The 23,572-nt window shown below is 44.0% G+C and overlaps 2 protein-coding genes across 3 annotated transcripts in view; one reads left to right on the top strand and one right to left on the bottom strand.

Moving 5' to 3' along the window:
- The window catches only part of ANKRD13C (ankyrin repeat domain 13C), an 83,078-nt gene extending 76,792 nt beyond the window's left edge, over window positions 1–6,286 (bottom strand). For both annotated transcript variants that reach the window (XM_032155601.2, XM_058439672.1), the window contains exon 1: window positions 5,548–6,286. In XM_032155601.2, coding sequence (XP_032011492.1) covers window positions 5,548–5,977 — 430 coding nt within the window. In that variant the 5' untranslated portion in view covers window positions 5,978–6,286. The remainder of the gene's footprint in view (window positions 1–5,547) is intronic.
- Window positions 6,287–6,526: 240 nt separating this feature from the next.
- On the top strand, window positions 6,527–22,642 carry ANKRD13C-DT (ANKRD13C divergent transcript; the record flags this gene model as incomplete). The annotated part of the gene is given in 6 exon segments (XM_058439746.1): window positions 6,527–6,573; window positions 6,575–6,745; window positions 14,901–14,986; window positions 15,202–15,288; window positions 16,377–16,417; window positions 22,366–22,642. Coding segments are annotated over 6 exon segments (507 nt in total), but the record flags the coding sequence as incomplete, so codon positions are not given.
- Between the last annotated feature and the right edge of the window lie 930 nt (window positions 22,643–23,572).

Below are 23,572 nucleotides of genomic sequence, written 5' to 3'. Positions count from 1 at the left end.
TTTTGTATTTTTTGTAGAAACGGGGTTTCACCATGTTAGCCAGGCTGGTTTTGAACTCCCAACCTCAGGTGATCCACCCGCCTTGGCCTCCCAAAGTGCTGAGATTACAGGCGTGAGCCACCACGCCCAGCCTGCACCTTTTTAATCTTACTGAAATTGAGATTTTTTCCAATCGCTGGCTAAAGAAATCTGCCAGCCATGAGGCAGGGATTTTACACATTAATCATTTCACTGTCACTTCCCTGAGGTACCTGCATTAGCAGGAATATTCTCAACTGAATTTTAACTTAAATTCGAAATCTCTAACATTGTGTGAAATAGCTTCAAGAACATATTACAATGAAAATATTAAAAGTAAATATGAAAATTAACAAGGAAAAATGAAAATTAACCATATATAGAGAAGATGGCTTGTCACCTGCCAGGCAATGTAATTAAAGGCAGGAGAAACTACCAAATTTCTCAGAATAAATCAGAAATTTTTCACATCTAGGAAAGGCTGGCTTGAGCAATTCATATGTTCAGGACTTTCATCACTTTGGCACCTAAAAGCTTCTGACTAGCATCCAAGAGAAGCTGCTTAGCTTCTTAAGGACATTTAACTCAAGGGAAAAAAACAAAATTACAAGTCTAACCAATCGGAAGTACAGTCAAACCAAGAAAATCTTCTATACGTTTCATATTCTCAATTCTCAGTTCTCAATAAGTAAAATTATTATCAATTATAAAAAATGTCTTGTCATCATGATCCTTTGCCAAACTATCAATGGCAAAAATTGATTCAGAAAAATCCTTACACTCTGACTGTGGAAAAAGGCTTAGATTCAATCTTTTAATTTTACACTAAAGAAAAAAGTGGTATATAACCAAAGACATAGAGTTTCATAATTTTGTGTACTTTTAATATTTCTTCCCCACCCAAAAAACAGCTGTTATTAAGTGATGAGTCACAATCATTTGGCATATTTGAATACAATGTATACATGATTTTATAGCTGTTACTGTACTCAACGTACCTCAAGAAATATGTTTGGACCCAGAATACAATACTTCACAAAATAATTGGTGACTCAAAAAAAAAATTCCTACTCAACCAATATTTTACCACTAAAGTAAAAGCTCTATCCTTTCTTCTATTCAAGTCAATAACTTGCAAATGCACACACATACCAAAAAATTTTACCAAATCAGAGATAGTTTTAACTGAAATAGCTTATGAACTGAACTAAACAGTGACCAAATCAGGATTCAACAAGCTCTCCAGGTACAATAAAGGACCAAAACTAACAAAATAAAATGTAATAGATCTAAAGTCCTGCATTGAGGTTAAAAAAATAAATAAATACAAGAAGGGATAGAATGGAAAGACAGCAGATCACTGGAGAAAAAAACATAATTAAAAAATTAACATACTCTTGGCTGGGCATGGTGGCTCATGCCTGTAATCCCAGCACTTTGGTAGGCTGAGGTGGGCAGATCACTTGAGGTCAGGCGTTCCAGACCAGCCTGGCCAACATGGTGAAACCCTGTCTCTACTAAAAATACAAAAATACAAAAATTAGGCAGTGTGGTGGTGCATGCCTGTAGTCCTAGCTACTCAGGAGGCTGAGACAGGAGAATTGCTTGAACCCAGGAGATGGAGGTTGCAGTGAGCCAAGATTGCACCACTGCACTCCAGCCTGGGTGACAGAGTGAGATTCCATCACAAAAAATAATAAATGAATTAACATACTCTTGCACTGCATAACTAAGTATGTGCTGCTTTACAGCAATATAGTCTCCCTGTTGTCTTGGCTCACGAGGCTAATATATCTCCAGCAATAAGGTTAGTTCGGGGCACCATCCTCTAAGGGAAGAATTAACAAACAAGTTCTACTAAACGATGATGAAGATTTTCATTCACTTATTTAACACACATAAAGTATTTACTATGTTTCAGGGACTATTCTAAATACTTTACAAACAATGGGATGACGAATGGATACAAAAGTTAGGAATATTTAACCTGAAGGTAATCTTGCCAAGTATCTAAAGGGCTATCATGTGGACAAAGTAGCCCATTTATTTGGGCCGTTATATAACAAAGAAATAACAAACAGGGCTAAGAGATCTGGGCTCCACAGAAAAGCCTGAGCTGTCCAATGGGAGAGTCTCTTTACAAGACTCTTGTAAGGAACAAATGAGAACCAAATACATTTAAAAAATACATTAAAGAACTTTGCTATAAAACACCAAACGCACATTATGAGAATTGACTTCCTTGCAATATAGTGGGTCCCAATCAATAGAAATACTTACAAAGAGGTTCATGATATGCTTTGGAGTCCTTGCTATGATTCATAGCTTTGAGATTTATACTACATAACTTTAATGACGTTTCCTTGCCTCTCTAGGCTTTACTTTTCTTATTTTTAAAATGAATATAAAACTATCTGCTTTGGGCTGGGCATGGTGGCTCACGCCTGTAATCCCAGCACTTTGGAAGGCTGAGGTGGGTAGATTACCTGAGGCCAGGAGTTTGAGATAGGCCTGGACAACACGGTGAAACCCAGTCTCTAGTCAAAATACAAAAATTAGCCGGGCATGGTGGCACACACCTGTGGTCCCAGCTACTCAGGAGGCTGAGGCAGAAGAATCGCTTGAACCCGGGAGGCAGAGACTACAGCAAGAGCAGATCATTCCACTGCACTCCTTTGCAGGGCTGCTGTGAGGATTAAATGTTACAGTGTTTGTAAACACTTAGCACTCTGCTGACCCACTGGATAAATTGTATCTACAATAAGGACAATAATCATCACTGTCATCATCATCATGTTGTGAAAGGAATCCTTCTGGTGAACGTAAAACTATGTAATACATGGTGTAATTGTCTGGCTCTGCTACGTACCTGTATGAGTGTCTTATTCTGCTATGCACTTATGTTAAAACAATCCAAAGAGAATATATAGCATTTATTTATTTAATTAATTAACTTATTTATTTAATTTATTTATTGAGACCGAGTCTCACTCTGTTACCCAGGCTGGAGTGCAACGGCGCGATCTTGGCTCACTGCAACCTCAGCCTCGTGGGTTCAAGTGATCCTCCTGCCTCAGCTTCCCAAATAGCTGGGATTACAGGCATGCACCACCATGACAGGCTAATTTTCATATTTTCAGTAGAGATGGGGTTTCACTATGTTGGTCAGGCTGGTCTTGAACTCCTGACCTCAGGTAATCCACCCACCTCGGCCTCCCAAACTGCTGGGATTACAGGTGTGAGCCACCACACCTGGCCAAGCTTGATTTTAAGTGATTTTATAAGTATTTATCTTCTATAATTTTAAAGGAAACATATCCTAAAAATCTAAAAGCATCCAGGTTAGTAAAATGTCAAGACTAAAAGTAATAATGTATCAGAAAAATCTATAGGCTATGGGAGAAAAAAAGACTAAATAAGAAGCACATTAAATTGAAGCCACAGTTCCTAGGACACCTCACTGTAGGAGATGAGCATGTACACATTACAGGGGGGAAAACAATTATATTTACCCCAGGTATGTGAACCACTAGTTACGTTAATCAGAAACATCAACGATATAAGGTCAGCTAAACACAATAAAACCTTCCTTTAAAAAAATGAATTTCAAGGCCAGGCGCGGTGGCTCAGGCCTGTAATCCCGGCACTCTGGGAGGCCGAGGCGGGCGGATTACGAGGTCAGGAGATGGAGACCATCCCGGCTCACACAGTGAAACCCCGTCTCTACTAAAATTACAAAAAATTTAGCCGGGCGTGGTGGCGGGCGCCTGTAGTCCCAGCTGCTCGGGAGGCTGAGGCAGGAGAATGGCGTAAACCCGGGAGGCGGAGTTTGCAGTGAGCGGAGATTGCACCACTGCACTCCAGCCTGGGCAACAGAGCAAGACTCCGTCTCAAAAAGCAAACAAACAAAAAAAGTGAATTTCAGTGGGCTAAGGACAAGAGTTTAAGAGTATACAGGATTCTAATTACTTTGAACAGAATTTGAACTTAAACAAATGTACTCCTAAATGTTGGGTTGAAGAAGACACGGAAGCCCAATAATCCTGTAATTCAATACCTTCAGTGATATTCATCCATCTCTTCTTTCAAAGGGAGTTAACTCTCAAACCTTTTATCTGTTTTAGGGATATTTCAAGGTAATGTAACTATGGCTACTATGTAGACCAAATTTGAAAAACTTCCTAATAATTGACTAATAAACTGAAGCTACAACCCATCTCCCACTAACAACTGTTTTCCAGAGAGTTAGCATAGAATTACCATCATCAACAAACAACATTATCCTTCTACTATAATAGTAAAATAATTAAGTAATTTAAATGTAGGAATGAAAAACTGGCTGCAACTTTAACATACTTTTTTGGGGATTACAATAAATGATAGGTGGTGATTTTATTACAATTACAACATTATAAATTCTGAAAACAAATGCAGTTGTTAGAGAATTATACAGCCAAGTGAAATCTTACTCGTTTTTTTTATCTGAATTTTTGTCCTAAAAAGCCTACGATCCAATGGAATTAAGGGAGCTTATTTCACAGGCAAATATTTCATTGATACGTATATCATTCTGAGCACAAAGTTGGTTGAGTGTGTTCTAACTGAGTGTATACAATTTTCATATTAATAGCAGAGCGATCAACAATATTTGCCAACTACCCAGTTTAAAGCGGCCTATTAAATGTTAAAATGTCAGTGTTCACATTAGTCTTCAACAATAAATTTACTGTTGCTTAAAAGTCAACTCAGTCACATTATTTTTTAGAATTAAACAAAAAATTCAGCTGACAAGGCAAAAAGGAATGGCCAATATAGACTAAGATAAAATTACTATAAAAATCATAATACTATTTTTAGTCACAGTCACCAAGATGAGACATTACTGTTAGCAATTATCTACTTAAAACAAGCAAAAAATCAAATCTCTACTCCAACAAAAATCGGCTGTTGAGAAATCACTTTAACTGTTCTAGGTATCAAATACCAACAAATTTCTACTGTGTAGCTTTCAGAAATCAAACATTCTAAGTTTACAGAAAGCAGACAAAAAAGAAACAACCCGGTGGCAGGCAGAATCACAACCAGTTGCAGTCAAGACGGGATCTGCATGTGAGCAATGAAGGGAGGAGGGCAATTTATGTGTTCAAAATTTAAAATGCCAAGGTGGGGGGAAGGGAGAGAAATAAACATATATAGCTCCATAAACAAAGGGAGAAAACCAGGTTGGGTGAGAGGCAACCTAAAATTTCTGACAGTCCAGAATCAGCAAATCGAAGGCCTGTCTCAAACAAAACAGCTTCTCACGACAAACTTTGAAGTGGGCAAGGAGGATACATTCCTTTGCACCCACAAGAACCAATCCCCTGACCACTGGCACGCTATTACTGAGTCGATCATGATTTACCGAATGGCCCGGATAATGGGCAAAAAGAAGAGTCCGCTGGAGGGGGCCTAGGATTCCAGAAGCTTGGGGAGGCACACCCTAGGCTCGGGGAAGGAGAGAGGTGGAGAGGGGCTAGCACTCCTCACCGTGATTATCTTTCTGTCCGATATTGTGCGTGCGGATGAGAGAGGAGAGTCTCCTCACATCCCCCTTGAAGACGCACTCGTGCACCGGGTAGTGTGCGGGGCAACTGCCTCCATCCGCGACGACAGCAACGGGGTTGGTGCCGGCCAGAAGGGCCGGGGACTGGGAGGTGGCAGTCACGGAGGAATTGTGCAGCGGCAGAGCCGGGGCGCCGGGGGGATTGGAGGAGGCCGGAGCTGCCTTCAGCTGGAGCCGGTGGTGATGGTTACTGAAGATCTTATGACAAGCTTTGCCGCCCTTGCCAATCCTGCTTCTGGTAAAGGTGCCGCCGAGGGCAGCCGCCGCTTCCTCATCCCCGGGCTCCAGCAGGTCCCCTTCTTCTTTGCTGGGCTTGTGGTCCCTCCGCAGTGAGCGGATCTTCTCCCCGGTCATCGCCGCCGCCAGGGGCAAGAGGGGGAATCGGGAGGCTCACCGCTGGCGACGGAGCTGGCGCTGCGGCGGCACAAGGCGATTAGAGCGGTGGCCAAGAGCCTCCAGCGCAGCATGAACTCCCACCGAGCCCCCGAGCCTGGGACAAACGCATCTCCCGGGGAAGAGCCGGCTCTCGCCTAGGCACGAAGGGACGCGCGCTCGCTGGGGGGAGCTAGAGCTCAGGTGCCCACGACACCAGGATCTCAGTCTCGCCGTCGCTGCCTCACACCGAAAAACAGGGCACGGCCATCTTCCTCTGGCTCCTCTCGCGAGAGCTCCCCCGGGAGTGAAGGGAGAGGAAACACCGCGATAAGTGAGCCACCCGCTCCCTCCCTCGCACCTTCTATTCCCAGAATCACTAGGCGCCGGCGCTTCCGAGGCAACGTGTTTCCGCCCAGAGCTGGAGTCTCCCAGCTGCCAGCCAACCCCGAACCCGCACTCCCGCCAACCGCGCTTTTTGTGGGCGGTCGGAAACCACAGCCTGCGTTGGATATGTTCGGTGCATGTTAAAAACAACCACTTAAACCCTCCGGATCTGAGCCTCCCGCAGAGGAGTGCAGGATGTGATGTCACTGAGATGCACAGGATACTCAGTCAATTAACATTTACTGAGCATCTACTTCGTGCCATATGTACGAAGCTAGCAAATATGTACAGCACCAGTACTGATTGCAAGGAGCACTGTAGAAGAGGAATGACAGCCAAACAATTAAAAGCGGAGGCGGGGAGGTGGGTTGCATACAAAAAAGGGAGGGACGAATTTTAGTGTTTAGTTGTCAGTAAAGTCATAGAAGAGTTTAGGTGCTGACTTTGGAAAATGATGGGCTGTCCAGCAAACGGAAAGAGGGGAGGCCACTCAAATATTTATTAGATGAATGAATTTCGGGCAGATGTCAGAGTTAACATATATGAGGGTGGGGACACTCAAGGAGGGCAAAGAATCATGTAACTGAAATACAATTAGTTCATGGCCAACCTCAACCTGGTGTCAAACTCTGAAGAAACGTAAATCTGCCAACCATAAAACTTTAACAAAGTAACTAAAGCTGGCCACTGAGGACGTAAGGATGGGAGTTAGCAAAACATCCTAAAGATCTTCACCCATTTAACTCTCCAAAGTCCCCCTATATTCTGAGAGCAAATACTTCAGATCTTTTTTTTTTTTTTTTTTTTTTTTGACAGTCTCTGTAGTCCAGGCTAGAGTGCAGTGGTACAATCTCGGCTCACTGTGACCTCCACCTCCCAGGTCCAAGCGATTCTCCTGCCTCAGCCTCCAAAGTAGCTGGGATTATAGGCCCGTGCCACCACACCAAGCTAATTTTTGTATTTTTAGTAGAGACGGGGTTTCACCATATTGGCCAGGCTGGTCTTGAACCCCTGACCTCAGAGATCCGCCAGCCTCAGCCTCCCAAAGTGCTGAGATTACAGGCATGAGCCACTGCGCCCGGCCAGATCTCTTCTTTCTTAAAGTTTATACTACCGCTAACTCATCTCCGCAAACAAAAAACTCTATGGGCCGCTCTTAATGCTCCCGGGTCACTCAACTTTTCACCTCCAATTTTCTTCCCAGTCTGTTCAGATAAATCTCTTTCTTCCTCATCTTTCTTTTTCGGTGGAGTGGAGAGTTCCGTTTATGTTAAAACATTACCCAATCAGCAGTTCAAAGCATTCTCTTGAGACAGCAGTAGAGACTGAACAAATACATGCAATAATATTTGTTTCTTCCACAATAGCCAATATTTATTGTTAACGCTAAGCCAGGCAGTATGCTTGGCACTTTATATGCTGTTATCTCCCCCTGATTAGCATTAATATCCTCACTTGACAGTTAAAAAAACTTGCCCAATACTTCAATGCTAGAATGTGGTACAGTCAAATCTGACAGAAAGGCTAGAGAGAGAGGAAGGGCCAGGTCATGCAGGGCTTTGTATGTCATCTTAAAAGTTTACACTTGGCCGGGCGCGGTGACTCACGCCTGTAATCCCAGCACTTTGGGAGGCCGAGGCGGGCGGATCACGAGGTCAGGAGTTCCAGACCAGCCTGGCCAATATGGTGAAAACCTGTCTTTACTAAAAATACAAAAATTAGCTGGGCGTGGTGGCTTGCACCTGTACTCGCAGCTACTTGAGAGGCTGAGGCAGAAGAATCGCTTGAACCCTGGAGGTGGGGCTGCAGTGAGCTGAGATCGTGCCCCTGCACTCCAGCCTGGGGACAGAGTGAGACTCCATCCAAAAAAAAAAAAAGAATAGTCTTTTTAGAGATCTTTGAACAGAGAATAGCATAATGCAAGTACCTTTTTAGAAAATTCAGTCACTCAGGCTGGACGCTGTGTCTCATGCCTGTAATCCCAGCACTTTGGAAGGTCGAGGCGGGTGGATCACTTGAGGTCAGGAGTTCAAAACCAGCCTGGCCAACATGGTGAAACCCTGTCTCTACTAAAAATACAAAAATTAGCCAGGCGTGATGGCGGATGCCTGTAGTCCCAACTGCTCGGGAGGCTGAGGCAGGAGAATCTGTTGAACCTGGGAGGTGGAGGTTGCAGTGAGCCAAGATCGTGCCATTGCACTCCAGCCTGGGTGACAAGAGCAAAACTCGGTCTCAAAAAAATAAATAAATAAATAAAAAGAAAATTTAGTCACTCATACTTTAGAAAGGTATGCATCGAGAACAGAACTTTAATGAAGTATGCAGTAAATCAGATGATAGCATGAACCAAGTTAGTAACAGTGAGGCAGAAAAAGGTTTAAGAGTTTTTTAAAAATGAGTTCAATCTTAGCATATTGAGTTGAAAGTTGCTTATCTGTAGGGAGTTAGATGGTCTACATTTTAGATATTTGCAAGTGATCCTCAGGCTGGATTCAGAAGTTATCATTACACAGTAATTAATGCTCCAGAAGTGGGTGAGTTCCCCAAAGAAAAGTTTATAGAATGAGAAATTAAGAAGGTCCATATAGAACAAAATCTTGAAAACACCAATATTCGAAGCGTGTGTATAGGGAAAGTGGCCAGCATCCTATTACTAAAAGCCTACACCAAATAATATCCCATTATACTTGTGAAGTATTCTATCACTAGAGTCTGAATTTGAAATTTCTTTATTAGTGGCTGTCACCCATGGATGTCACCCATGGAATGTGGAAACTCATAAGTATCCCTCCAGTAAAATCAAACACCATACATATCAAAAATAATATTCAGGCCAGGTGTGATAGCTGATACCTGTAATTCCAACACTTTGAAAGGCCAAAGGTCAGGAGTTTGAAACCAGCCTGGGCAACATAGTGAAAACCCATCTCTATCAAAAAATATAAAATATTAGCCACCTGTAGTGCTAAACACCTGTAGTCCCCAGCTACTCCGGAGGTTGGGGTGGGAGACCCACTTGAGCCTGGGAGTCCAAGGCTGCAGTGAACTAGGATTGCACCACTGCACACCAGCCTGGTGCGCAGTGGTGCAACCCTGTCTTTAAAATAAATAAATAAATAAATATCATCCTTTTTTATTTTTTATTTTTTCCTGTCTTTAAAAATAAATATATAAATATCATCCTTTTTTATTTTTTATTTTATTTATTTTATTTTATTTTTGAGACAGGGTTTTGCTCCTGTTGCTCCTGTTACCCATGCTGGAATGCAATGGTGTGGTCTCAGCTCACTGCAACCTCTGCCTCCTGGGTTCAAGCAATTCTCCTGCCTCAGCCTCCCAAGTAGTTGGGATTACAGGTCTCCACCACCATGCCAAGCTAATTTTTGTATTTTTAATAGAGATGGGGTTTCACCATGTTGGCCAGGCTGAGTCTCGAACTTCTGACCTCAGGCGATCTGCCCACCTCGGCCTCCCAAAGTGCTGGGATTACAGGCATGAGCCACCACCCCAAGACTTATTTTTTGTTGTTTTTTTGAGATGGAGTCTCGTTTTGTCAGCTAGGCTGGAGCGTAGTGGCGTGATCTCAGCTCACTGCAACTTCCACCTCCCATGCTCAAGTGGATCCTCCCGCCTCAGCCTCCCAAGTACTGGGACTACAGGGCCCGGCTAATTTTTGTATTTTTTTGTAGAGACTGGGTTCGGCCATGTCACCCAGGCTAGTCTCAAACTCCTGGACTCAAGCCATCAACCTACCTCGGCTTCCTGAAGTGTTGGGATTACAGGTGTGAGCTACTGCCCCCAGCCCATTCATTATTATTATTATTTTTTTATAGAGACTGTGTCTCACTATGTTGGTCAGGCTGGTCTTGAATTCCTGGGCCCAGGCGATCCTTCCACCTCGGCCACCCAAAGTGCTCAGATTACAGGTGTGAGCCACTGCACTTGGCCCCATCCATTATTTTTAAGGGCTCGTAAAAATGACAGAAATGTAAGATTACAATATATCATAAAAAAAGATAGAAATATGATTGTAATACATTATGAAAAATACAAGGATTGAAATTGTATAAGCTCCCAATACAATATAGAAAAGGAAGTCATTAATTCTATTTGGGGAAAATAGAAATTGGATGATCAGAAAAGCTTTCTGGGGCTGGGCGTGGTGGCTCATGCCTGTAATCCCAGCGCTTTGGAAGGCCGAGGTGGGCAGGTCACTTGAGGTCAGGAGTTCAAGATCAGCCTGACCGACATGGTGAAACCCCATTTCTACAGAAAAATACAAAAAGAATCAGCCAGGCATGGTGACGTCTGCTTGTAGTCCCAGCTGCTCAGGAGGCTGAGGCAGGAGAATGGCTTGAACCCAGGAGGCAAAGGTTGCAGTGAGTTTGTACCACTGCACACCAGCCTGGGCGATAGAGCCAGACTCTGTCTAAAAAAAAAAAGAATTACATCAAATTTTATCTCTTCTTAGCACAAGTATTTTTTTTTTTAACTTGGCATAGAAGCATAGAATTCAGAGCCAGGAAATTGTGCTGAACTAACTTTCCCAATAAAATTTAGCATGTCGTTCTATTATGAACGTATGCCACCAACCACGATAGTATTAGCATTAGTAGTACCTGTGACTTCACAACCAAAAAAACCACAAGTATTTTCATTTCACATACCAGTTGCTGCAGACAACTCAAAATTTCATTTATAGTCATTAGTACCTCTAAAATTATCTTAATAGGTATGCTCATTGCTATATCTTGTTCTTTAATTAGTTAATAAAGAAGCATATACATTACTGTATTACAAATATGCTTTTAAAATATTTTGTTAGCTATTTCAATACAATATTTTGTTAGCTATTTCCTTTTAATCCAAAATATTTTATGCATTTAAAAACACTGTTCTGAAAATGGGTCCCTAGGTTTCTCCACACTGCCAAAGAGTCAATGGCACAAAAACAGAAGTTAGCAACTTCTTAGGAATCTTTGATGATACCTGCCCATTCGTCTCTTTTTCTCTCCTACCCAACAAACCCATCGTTCTGAATTAGGTGTCCCTCCTTTGTCTTCTTTCTGATTTCCCATTGTAACTTCTGCATGCCTCCTTCATATTCTTGTCTGGTCTCAACTAATCCTTGGAGCTCTCTGAGCACTGGAATCATGCTGATCATTGCTGAATTCTGCCAGAAATTTATGTATCTGTATTAGCCCTACACAAAGCACCTAATCCCTGTCTTGGTGTCTTCATTTAACAAAAGCAGTAGTATAGTAACATGAAATACAGAACAGCAGTACTGTACAAAATAAAATCTCACTCGTTATATTTTTTAAATGTATCAACAGACTTCCATTTAGGATCTGTAGTTACTAACCTTACCCAATTCTCGTTGCATTGCATACCAATAATGTTTCTAATGTAAACATTAGTGCAAGTTTAGTCTACATCTTTTTTCTTTCATCTTCTCTGAAGATTTGTGTCTTATATTCTCACTATAATCTGGAATATGATTTCCTACACTCCACAATGGTTGAACAAGATCTAGGAGTATTTTGTTTGATAGATGATAGAGCTATCTAACTAATGAGGTAATTGTCTCTGAAATCTGACGACACAGCAGTACACTGACAGATGAAAATAACAAACCTTGTAAATCAATACTTTCTTCACACATTTTACCTCCATCTCCCTGGGTCTCAGTATTTTTCTCTTTCCTCTATATCTGCCCCCTTCCTTTCTCAGAGGCAATGCAGAGCACTTTCTTTTTCTTTTTTTTTTTTTGAGACAGAGTCTTGCTCTGTCCCCCAGGCCGGAGTGCAGTGGCGCGATCTCGGCTCACTGCAAGCTCCACCTCCTGGGTTCACGCCATTCTCCTGCCTCAGCCTCCTGAGCAGCTGGGACTACAGGCGCCCCCCACCACGCCCGGCTAATTTTTTGTATTTTTAGTAGAGACGGGGTTTCACCGTGTTAGCCAGGATGGTCTCGATCTCCTGACCTCATGATCCGCCCGCCTTGGCCTCCCAGAGTGCTGGGATTACAGGTGTGAGCCACCGTGCCCGGCCTCTTTCCCTTTCTTCTACAGTTTCTGATCAGTGGTTATCAGTGATTTTGTAAAATTTCTCTTAAGTAATCAGAAAAAAAATCTGAGAAGCAGGGGTTGCCAAGGAAACCAGAGCCAATAACAGCCGGAAGTTCCTGAAGGAAGAAATTCCTTTGAGACAGATAAAACCTACAGACTGATTTGGAGGAAGAGGGAGAAAACATGCCAGGAGCACAGTGAAAGCCTGAGTCAATGAGATGAAAAGGAAAAGATAAAGTAAAACATTCATAATTAAAATTATTTTTAGATTGACAAAGGCTAGAAATAAGAGAATTAGAACAGAGACAGGAATGGGTTATTTTGTTTTGTTCCCTGGGACACCCAGGCTGGAGTACAATGGTATGATCTCGGCTCACTGCAACCTCAGCTTCTTGGGTTCAAGCAATTCTCCTGCCTTGGCCTCCCGAATAGCTGGGACTATAGGCACGTGCCACCACACCTGGCTAAATTTTGTATTTTCAGTAGAGACGGGGTTTTACCATATTGGCCAGGCTGTTCTTGAACTCCTGACCTCAAGTGATCCACCTGTCTTGGCCTCCCAAAGTGCTGGGATTACAGGGCTGAGTCACTGTGCCCGGTTTATAGGTATATTTAAACATTTTCTGGTTGACAATTGGTTGAGTTTGTCTAAAGACCTAGAATTAATAGAAAGGATTGTCTGGCTTAAGATAAAGGATTGTGGAGACCCGAGTTCTTATTTTCAGAGGAAGCCTTCAAGTACTAGGCTTCAGAGAGAAGAGATTGTAAAATGTTTCTTATCAGACTTAAAGTCTGTGCTGATGTTAATGATGAAGAGGTATAATGAGGCATGTTCGACCACCACTTCCCATCAGGACCTGAAACAGTCTCTGCGGTTAAATTTTAAAAGAGCCGTGAATGAGGAGGAAGTCCATTCAGATAGATGGTTGGAAGGGGGATCTTAGAATTTTATTTTTGGTTTATACCACTAGCCATATTTGGATTCAGGCTACTGTCACTTGAAACTGTCTCCTAACTGATCTGTGACTCCCATTTCCCACCTGTGCTTGCGCACACAAAACCTCACATCATTCATCCCTTGGATTGCCAGATGTATCAAATAAAATTACAGGACACCCAGTTAAATTTAAAGTTCACATATACAACGTTTTAGTATAAGTGTATCCCAAATAGGACAGGGGTATTTGTAATACTTGAGATATTGTCTCGTGCAATATTTAGGATGTACTTACACGAAAAAAAAAAATTGTTGTTGGCCAGGCGCAGTGGCTCATGCCTGTAATACCAGCACTTTGGGAGGCCGAGGTGGGTGGATCACGAGGTCAGGAGATCGAGACCATCCTGGCTAACACGGTGAAACCTCGTCTCTACTAAAAAATACAAAAAATTAGCCGGGCGTGGTGGCGGACGCCTGTAGTCCCAGCTACTCAGGAGGCTGAGACAAGAGAATGGCATGAACCCAGGAGGCGGAGCTTCCAGTGAGCTGAGATGGCGCCGCTGCACTCCAGCCTGGGCAACAGAGCAAGACTCCGTCTCAAAAAAAAAAAATTGTTGTTTATCTGAAATTCACATTTACCTGGGCACTTCTGTAAACCAAAAATAAAATTGTAAAGTCCCCCAATCATCTGAATGGACTTCCTGCATGGCCAGGGTGCCCTTAAAATTTAACCTGAGAGGCTGGGCACAGTGGCTGTAATCCCAGCAATTTGGGAGGCTGAGGCGGGCGGATCACCTGAGGTCAGGAGTTCGAGACCAGCCTGGACAACATGGTGAAACCCCGCCTCTACTAAAAACACAAAAATTAGCTAAGCATGGTGGCAGGCGCCTGTAACCCCAGCCACTTAGGAGGCTGAGGCAGGAGAATCGCTTGAATCCAGGAGGTGGAGGTTGCAGTGAGTTGAGATTGTGTCATTGCTGTCCAGCCTGGGTAACAAGAGTGAAATTCTGTCTCAAAAAAAGGAAAGAAATTAACCTAAGAGACTGCTTGAGGCCATGATGAGAAGTGGGGGTCGGACCTGCTTCATGATACCTCTCAGACATTGACATCAACACAGACCTTAAATCTGATAAGAAGCATTTACAATCTATTCTCTCTGAAGCCTGCTACCCGGAGACTTCCTCTGCAGGATAAAACTGTGGCTCTGCAAGCCGGACATTTCCTTTCTATTGATCCCAGGTATTTAGATAAACTCAACCGTCAACCAGAAAATGTTTAAATCATACTGGAAGCCCTCCCCACCCACCACTTTGAGTTGTCCTGCTTTTCCGAACCAAACAATGTATTTTTTAAATGTATCTGATTAATGTCTCATGTCTCCCTAAAATGAGTAAAACCAAGCTGCACCCCGACCACCTGCGGCACATGTTCTTAGGGCCTCCTGAGGTCTGTGTCACAGACCATGATCACTCATATCTGGCTGAGAATAAATCTCTTCTAATATTTTACAGCTTGACTCTTTTCTCCGACACCTTGTATTTCATCTGGCAACCTTACTCACCCCTCAACCATTTGTTTGAGCCGTTTAGTTACGGATGTAGTTAAAGTACAAAGCCAAATGTGTGGGAATAATAGCACCAAATTCAAGATAGTGGTTTCAATGGAGCACGAAGGAGAAAAACACCATCAGGGGTATATAAGAAAATTCTACTGTGTGTGTTTGTATTGTGTATGTATTTTCAATTTTTGCTTTTTAGGTTTTTCCTCTTTTTAAAGAGTACTTATGTGTGTTTTTTTTTTTTTCTGTGATAGGTCGTCGACGGAAAGGGGTCCTATCCAGGCCCCAAGAGAGCGTTCTTGGATCTCTTGCAAGAAAGAATTCGAAGCAAATCCACAGCGAGTGGATAAAAGTAAAAGCAAGTTTATTAAGAAAGTAAAGGAATAAAGAATGGCTACGCCGTAGACAGTGCAGTGGCACAGGCTGCTCAACTAAGAATATTCAGTTATTTCTGTATACCCTAAACAGGGGGTGGATTATTCATGAGTTTTCCAGGAAAGGGGTAGGCAATTCCTGAAACTGAGGGTTCCTCTCCTTTTTAGACCATATAGGGTAACTTCCTGACATTGCCACGGCATTTGTAAACTGTCATGGTGCTGGTGGGAGTGTCTCTTAGCATGCTAATGTATTATAATTAGCATATAATGAGCGGTGAAGGTGACCAAGAGGTCACTTTTGTTATATATGTTTTGGTGCCACAAAAGAAGTAGCGCTCGAATATAAAATTTTCTTTTTAATTCTCAGCAAGGCAAGTTACTTCTATATAGAAGGGTGCACCCTTACAGATGGAACAATGGTAAGCGCTCATTTGGACAAGGGAGGGGAAGGGGTTCTTATCCCTGAAGCCCATGGCCCCTGTTGCTGTGTCATTCCCCTATTGGCTAGGGTTAGACTGCACAGCCTAAACAAATTCCGATTGGCTAATTTAAAGAGAATGACGGGGTGAGTGCTTTGGCGGGAGTCAGGGCAGAGCAGGTAGCAGGTTATTGGAATGAGTTAGGGTGGAGCCAGTGATTGGAATGTAGGGTGGAGCAGGTGATTGGAATGAGTCAGGGTGGAGTAGGTAATGGAAAAAGATTGCTTTACGAGGAAGTTAAGTTTAAAAGTAGAAGGCAAAGAATTGAACATGCTGACATATTAATTTTTTGAAAATAAATTTAGAACTCATATCTAACACCATCCTGCTTTTGGTGGGTTTTGGCTGGCTTCTTTACCGCATGCTATTTTATTAGCAAGGTCTTTGTGACTTGTATTGTGCCGACCTCCTTAACCTCCTGGGAACACAGCCTAGTAGGTCTCAGCCTTAGTTTACCAAGCCCCTATTCAAGATGGAGTCACCCTGTTTCGAACACCTCTGACAGGCTTGCTCTGTCACCCAGGCGGGAGTGTTGTTGGTTCACTGGGACACGAGTACTTATGTTTTACTTCTTAAGCTTAGTGATGTGTGTCAGGCCTCTGAGCCCAAGCTAAGCCATCATACCCGCTGTGACCTGCATGTGTACATCCAGATGGCCTGAAGCAAGGGAAGAATCACAAAAGAAGTGAAAATGGCCGGTTCCTGCCTTAACTGATGACATTCCACCGTTGTGATTTGTTCCTGCCCCACCTTAACTGAGCAATTAACCTTGTGAAATTCCTTCTCCGGGCTCAGAAGCTCCCCCACTGAGCACCTTGTGACCCCCGCCCCTGACCGCCAGAGAACAACCCCCTTTGATTGCAATTTTCCTTTATCTACCCAAATCCTATAAAATGGCCCCACCCCTATCTCCCTTCGCTGACTCTCTTTTCGGACTCAGCCCGCCTGCACCTAGGTGATTAAAAAGCTTTATTGCTCACACAAAGCCTGTTTGGTGGTCTCTTCACAGGGACGTGCATGACATTTGGTGCCGTGACTCAGAGGACCTCCCTTGGGAGATCAATCCCCTGTCCTCCTGCTCTTTGCTCCATGAGAAAGATTCACCTGCGACCTCTGGTCCTCAGACCAACCAGCCCAAAGAACATCTCACCAATTTTAAGTTGGGTAAGTGGCCTCTTTTTACTCTCTTCTCCAACCTCCCTCACTATCCCTCAGCCTCTTTCTCCTTTCAGTCTTGGCACCATCCTTCAATCTCTCCCTTCTCTTAATTTCAGTTCCTTTCCTTTTCTGGTAGAGACAGAGGAGATGCGTTTTATCCATGAACCCAAAACTCCAGCGTCGGTCACGGACTAGGGAACACAGTCTTCCCTTGGTGTTTAATCACTGCGGGGACGCCTGCTTGATTATTCACCCACGTTTCAGAGGTGTCTGATCACCATGGGGACGCCTGCCTTGATCCTTCACCCTTAGTGGTAAGCACCACTTTCCTGGAGGGTAAGCACCCCCCACCCCTTCTCCGTGTCTCTACCCTCTCTTTTCTCTGGGCTTGCCTCATTCACTATGGGCAACCTTCCACCCTCCATTCTTCCTTCTTCTCCCTTTGCCTGCGTTCTCAAGAACTTAAAACCTCTTCAACTCACACCTGATCTAAAACCTAAATGCCTTGTCTTCTTCTGCAATACACTTGACCCCAATACAAACTTGATAATGGTTCCAAATACCCAGAAAACAGTACTTTCGATTTTCCCATCCTACAAGATCTAGATAATTTGTATCGTAAAATGGGCAAATGGCCTGAGGTGCCTGATGTCCAGGCATTCTTTTACACATCAGTCCCTCCCTAGTCTCTGTTCCCAATGCGACTTGTCTGAAATCCTCCTTCTTTCCCTCCTGCCTGTCCCCTCAGTCCCAACCCTAAGTGTCACTGAGTCTTTTCAGTCTTCCTTTTCTACGGACCCATCTGACCTCTCCCCTCCTCCCCAGACTGCTCTTCCTCAGGTCACTCCCCACCAGGCTGAATCAGGCTCCGATTCTTCCTCAGCCTCCACTCCCCCACCCTATAATCCTTCTGTCACCTCCCCTCCTCACACCAGGTCCAGCTGACAGTTTCATTCTGTGAGGAGCCCTCCCCCACCTGCCCAACAATTTCCTCTTAAAAAGGTGGCTGGAGCTAAAGGCATAGTCAAGGTTAATGCTCCTTTTTCTTTATCTGACCTCTCCCAAATCAGTTAGCATGTAGGCTCTTTTTCATCAAGTATAAAAACCCAGCCCAGTTCATGGCTCATTTGGCAGCAACTCTGAGAAGCTTTACAGCCCAAGACCCTGAAAGGTCAGAAGGCCGTCTTATTCTCAATATGCATTTTATTACTCAGTCTGCTCCCGACATGAAATAAAGCTCCAAAAATTAGATTCTGGCCCTCAAACCCCACAACAGGACTTAATTAACCCCACCTTCACAGTGTACAATAATAAAGTAGAGGGAGCCAAGTAGCAACATATTTCTGAGTTACAATTCCTTGCCTCCACTGTGAGAGAAACCCCAGCCACATCTCCAGCACACAAGAACTTCAAAATGCCTAAGCCGCAAGCGGTCAAGCATTCCTACAGAATCTCCTCCATCAGAATCTTGCTTCAAGTGCCAGTAATCTGGCCACTGGGCCAAGGAATGCCCGCAGCCCAGGATCCCTCCTAAGCCGCGTCCCATCTCTGCGGGACCCCACTGGAAATCAGACTGTCCAACTCCCCTGGCAGCGACTCCCAGAGCCCCTGGAACTCTGGCGCAAGGTTCTCTGACTCCTTCCCAGATCTTCTCGGCTTAGCAGCTGAAGACTGACGCCGCCCAATCACCTCAGAAGCCTCCTGGACCATCACAGATGCTTTCGGTAACTCTCACAGTGGAGGGTAAGTCCGTCCCCTTCTTAGTCAATACGGAGGCTCCCACTCCACATTACCTTCTCTTCAAGGGCCTGTTTCCCTTGCCTCCATAACTGTTGTGGGTATTGACGGCCAGGCTTCTAAACCTCCTAAAACTCCCCAACTCTGATGCCAATTTGGACAACATTCTTTCATGCACTCCTTTTTAGTTATCCCCACCTCCCCAGCTCCCTTATTAGGTCGAGACATTTTAATTAAATTATCTGCTTCCCTGACTATTCCTGGGCTACAGCCACACCTCATTGCCATCCTTTTCCCCAATTCAAAGCCTCCTTCGCATCCTCCCCGTGTATCTCCCCACTTTAATCCACATGTATGGGAAACCTCTACTCCCTCCTTGGCAACCGATCATGCACCCCTTACCAGCCCATTAAAACCAATCACTCTTACCCTGCTCAACACCAATATCCCATCCCACAGCACACTTTAAAAGGATTAAAGCCTGTTATCACTCACCTGTTACAGCATGGCCTTTTAAAGCCTATAAACTCTCCTTACAATTCCCCCATTTTACCTGTCCTAAAACCAGACAAGTCTTACAAGTTAGTTCAGGATCTGTGCCTTATCAACCAAATTGTTTTGCCTATCCACCCCATGGTGCCAAACCCATATACTCGCCTATCCTCATACCTCCCTCCACAACCCATTATTCTGTTCTGGATCTCAAACATGCTTTACTATTCCTTTGCACCCTTCATCCCAGCCTCTCTTCACTTTCACTTGGACTGACCCTGACACCCATCAGCCTCAGCAACTTACCTGGGCTGTACTGCCACAAGGCTTCACAAACAGCCCCCATTACTTCAGTCAAGCCCAAATTTCTTCCTCATCCATTACCTATCTTGGCATAATTCTTCATGAAAACACACATGCTCTCCCTGCCGATCGTGTCTGACTGATCTCTCAAACCCCAACCCCTTCTACAAAACAACAACTCCTTTCCTTTCTGGGCATGGTTGGATACTTTTGCCTTTGGATACCTGGTTTTACCACCCTAACAAAACCATTATATAAACTCACACACAAAAAAACCCTAGCTGACCCCATAAATCCTAAATCCTTTCCCCACTCCCCTTTCCATTCCTTAAAAAATGGCCCTAAAAGCTGCTCCCACACTAGGTCTCCCTAACTCATCCCAACCCTTTTTTTAATTACACAGAGCCAAAGTGCAGGGCTGTGCGGTCAGAATTCTTACACAAGAGCCAGGACTGCACCCTGTAGCCTTTCTATCCAAACAACTTGACCTTACTGCTTTAGGCTGGCCCCCACATTATTCTGGATACCACACCTGACCCCCATGACTGTATCTCTCTAATCCACCTGGCATTCACTCTATTTCTCCATATTTCCTTCTTTCCTGTTCCTCACTTTGATCACACTTGGTTTATCGATGGCGGTTCCACCAGGCCTAATAGCCACTCACCAGCAAAGGCAGGCTATGCTATAGTATCTCCCACGTCTATCATTGAGGCTGCCCCCCTCCACTACCTCTCAGCAAGCTGAACTCATTGCCTTAACTGGGGCCCTCACTTTGCAAAGAGACTATGTGTCAATATTTATACTGACTCTAAATACGCCTTCCATATCCTGCACCACCATGCTGTCACATGGGCAAAAAGAGGTTTCCTCACTACACAAGGGTCGTCCATCATTAATGCCTCTGTACTAAAAACTCTTCTCAAGGCCGCTTTACTTCCAAAGGAAGCTGGGGTCATTCACAGTAAGGGCCATCAAAAGACGTCAGCTCCCATCGCTCAGGACAACGCTTGTACTAAAGCAGCAGCTAGCATTCCAACTTCTGTCCCTCACGGCCAGTTTTTCTCCTTCTCATCGGTCACTCCCACCTACTCTCCCACTGAAACTTCCATCTATCAATCTTTTCCCACACAAGGCAAATGGTTCTTGAACCAGGGAAAATATCTCCTTAGAGCCTCACAGGCCCATTCTATTCTGTCGTCATTTCATAACCTCTTCCATGTAGGTTACAAGCCGCTAGCCTGTCTCTTAAAACCTCTCATTTCCTTTCCATCATAAAAATCTACCCTCAAAAAATCACTTCTCAGTGTTCCATCTGCTATTCTACTAATCCTCATGGATTTCTCAGGCCCCCTCCAGTCCCTACACATCAAGCTCGGGGATTTGCCCCCGCCCGGGACTGGCAAATGGACTTTACTCACATGCCCCGAGTCAGGAAACTAAAACGCCTCCTGGTCTGGGTGGACGCTTTCACTGGATGGGTAGAGAGCTTTCCCACAGGGTCTGAGAAGGCCGCCGCGGTCGTTTCTTCCCTTCTGTCAGGCATAATTCCTCGGTTTGGCCTTCCCACCTCTATACAGTCTGATAACAGACCAGCCTTTACTAGTCAAATCAGCCAAGCAGTTTCTCAGGCTCTTGCTATTCTGTGGAATCTTCATACCCCTTACCGTCTTCAGTCTTCAGGAAAGGTAGAACGGACTAATGGTCTTTTAAAAACACACCTCACCAAGCTCAGCCTCCAACTTAAAAAGGACTGGACAATACTTTTACCACTTGCCCTTCTCAGAATTTGGGCCCGTCCTCGGGATGCTACAGGGTACAGCCCATTTGAGCTCCTGTATGGACGCTCCTTTTTATTAGGCCCCAGTCTCATTCCAGATACCAGCCTAGCTTGGACTGTGCCCCAAAAACTTGTCATCCCTACTATCTTCTGTCTAGTCATACTCCTATTCACCATTCTCAACTACTCATAAATACCCTTCCCTTGTTGACACTGATGGTTTACACTTTCCCTTCAAACCATCATAACTGATATCTCCTGGTTTTAACTCAAACTGCCACCCTTAAGTCTCTCTTAAAGTGGATAATCTTTGCTGACAGGGTACACTCCAATACTTTCACCCTGATGAAGTCCTGTTCTTTACTTTTATACTCACTCTTATTCTCGTTCCAGTTCTTATGCCACCCTCTACCTCTCCCCAGCTATCTCCACCACACTATCAATGTCACTCTCTCTCTCCTAGCCGTTTCTAATCCTCCTTTAACAAACAATTGCTGGCTTTGCATTTCTCTTTCCTCCAAAATTGCCAAGGCCTCGACTTACTGCTAAAAAAAAAGGGGGGGACTCTATATTTTTAAATCAAAAGTGTTGTTTTTATCTGAGTCAATCTGGCCTGGTATATGACAAGATAAAAAACTCAAGGATAGAGCCAAAAACTTGCCAACCAAGCACGTAATTATGCTGAACCCCCTGGGCACTCTCTAATTAGATGTCCTGGGTCCTCCCAATTCTTAGTCCTTTAATATCTGTTTTTCTCCTTCTCTTATTCGGATCTTGTGTCTTCCGTTTAGTTTCTCAACTCGTCCAAAACCATATCCAGGCCATCACCAATCATTCTATACAACAAATGCTCCTTCTAACAACCCCACAATATCACCCCTTACCATAAAATCTTCCTTCAGCTTAATCTCTCCCACTCTAGGTTCCCACGCCACCCCTAATCTCGCTCGAAGCAGCCCTGAGAAACATCGCCCATTCTCTCTCCATACCATCCCTCAAAAATTTTCGCTGCCCCAACACTTCAATACTATTTTATGTTATTTTTCTTAATATAAGAAGACAGGAATGTCAGACCTCTTGAGCCCAAGCTAGGCCATCATATCCCCCGTGACCTGCATCTATACATCCAGATGGCCTGAAGCAAGTGAAGAATCACAAAAGAAGTGAAAATGGCCGGTTCCTGCCTTAATGATGACATTCCACCATTGTGGTTTGTTCCTGCCCCACCTTAACTGAGAGATTAACCTTGTGAAATTCCTTCTCCTGCCTCAGAAGCTCCCCCACTGAGCAACTTGTGACCCGCGCCCCTGCCCACCAGAGAATAACCCCCTTTGACTGTAATTTTCCATTACCTACCCAAATCCTATAAAACGGCCCCACTCCTATCTCCCTTCGCTGACTCTCTTTTTGGACTCAGCCTGCCTGCAGCCAGGTGAAATAAACAGCTTTATTGCTCACACAAAGCCTGTTTGGTGGTCTCTTCACTGGACGTGCATGACAATGTATATGCAGATTTTTAATATTACTGTGCATTTTGTGTCTGTGAAATATTTATAATAATTTTTTAAAGTCTTCAATAGAGCGCTAGACAAACTCTAAAGAATCTAACATGGATTACAAATGCCTCCCCAGTTTTGCTGACCTTGTTTATGTCTCTAATCTTGCCACTTCCAGTCTGTACACTATAGTTGGGTCATTCGCATTTATTCCTCAGAAGATCTCCAAGCCTGTGCCTGTACTCTTCTCTGTTTCTCTTCCTCTTCTCATTGAGTCTCACCTTAATTGTCAATATCTTCTCTGGCACCTTGTTTGTGTCTAGGTTAAGTACTTCTATGTACTCCCAGCATATTCATTGTTTTCTTTTGCTTTCCTTTTTCTTTTTTTTTTTTTTTGAGATGGAGTCTTGCTCTTGTTGCCCAGGCTGGAGTGTAGTGGCACAACCTCAGCTGAGTGCAACCTCCGCCTCCTGGGTTCAAGCGATTCTCTTGCCTCAGCCTCCCGAGTAGCTGGGATTATAGGCGCCCACCTCCATGCCCGGCTAATTTTTTGTATTTTTAGTAGAGACGGGGTTTCACCATGTTGGCCAGGCTGGTCTCAAACTCCTGACCTCAGGTGATCCATCCGCCTCAGCCTCCCAAAGTGGTGGAATTAAAGGTGTGAGCCACTGCACCCGGCCCAGAATATTCATTACTTTCACCGTCACTTATCACTTATTCATATATTGTAATTGCTGACGTTCTTCTCTGTATCTCCCATTACAATATAAGTGTCAAAAGCATGCAGACTGTGTCTTATTCAC

This window comes from Hylobates moloch, unplaced genomic scaffold, assembly GCF_009828535.3.
Source record: "Hylobates moloch isolate HMO894 unplaced genomic scaffold, HMol_V3 SCAFFOLD_5, whole genome shotgun sequence".
Lineage (NCBI taxonomy): Eukaryota > Metazoa > Chordata > Mammalia > Primates > Hylobatidae > Hylobates > Hylobates moloch.
The sequence above is the reverse complement of the archived record's forward strand: the minus strand, read 5'-3'. Positions and strand labels throughout refer to the sequence as shown.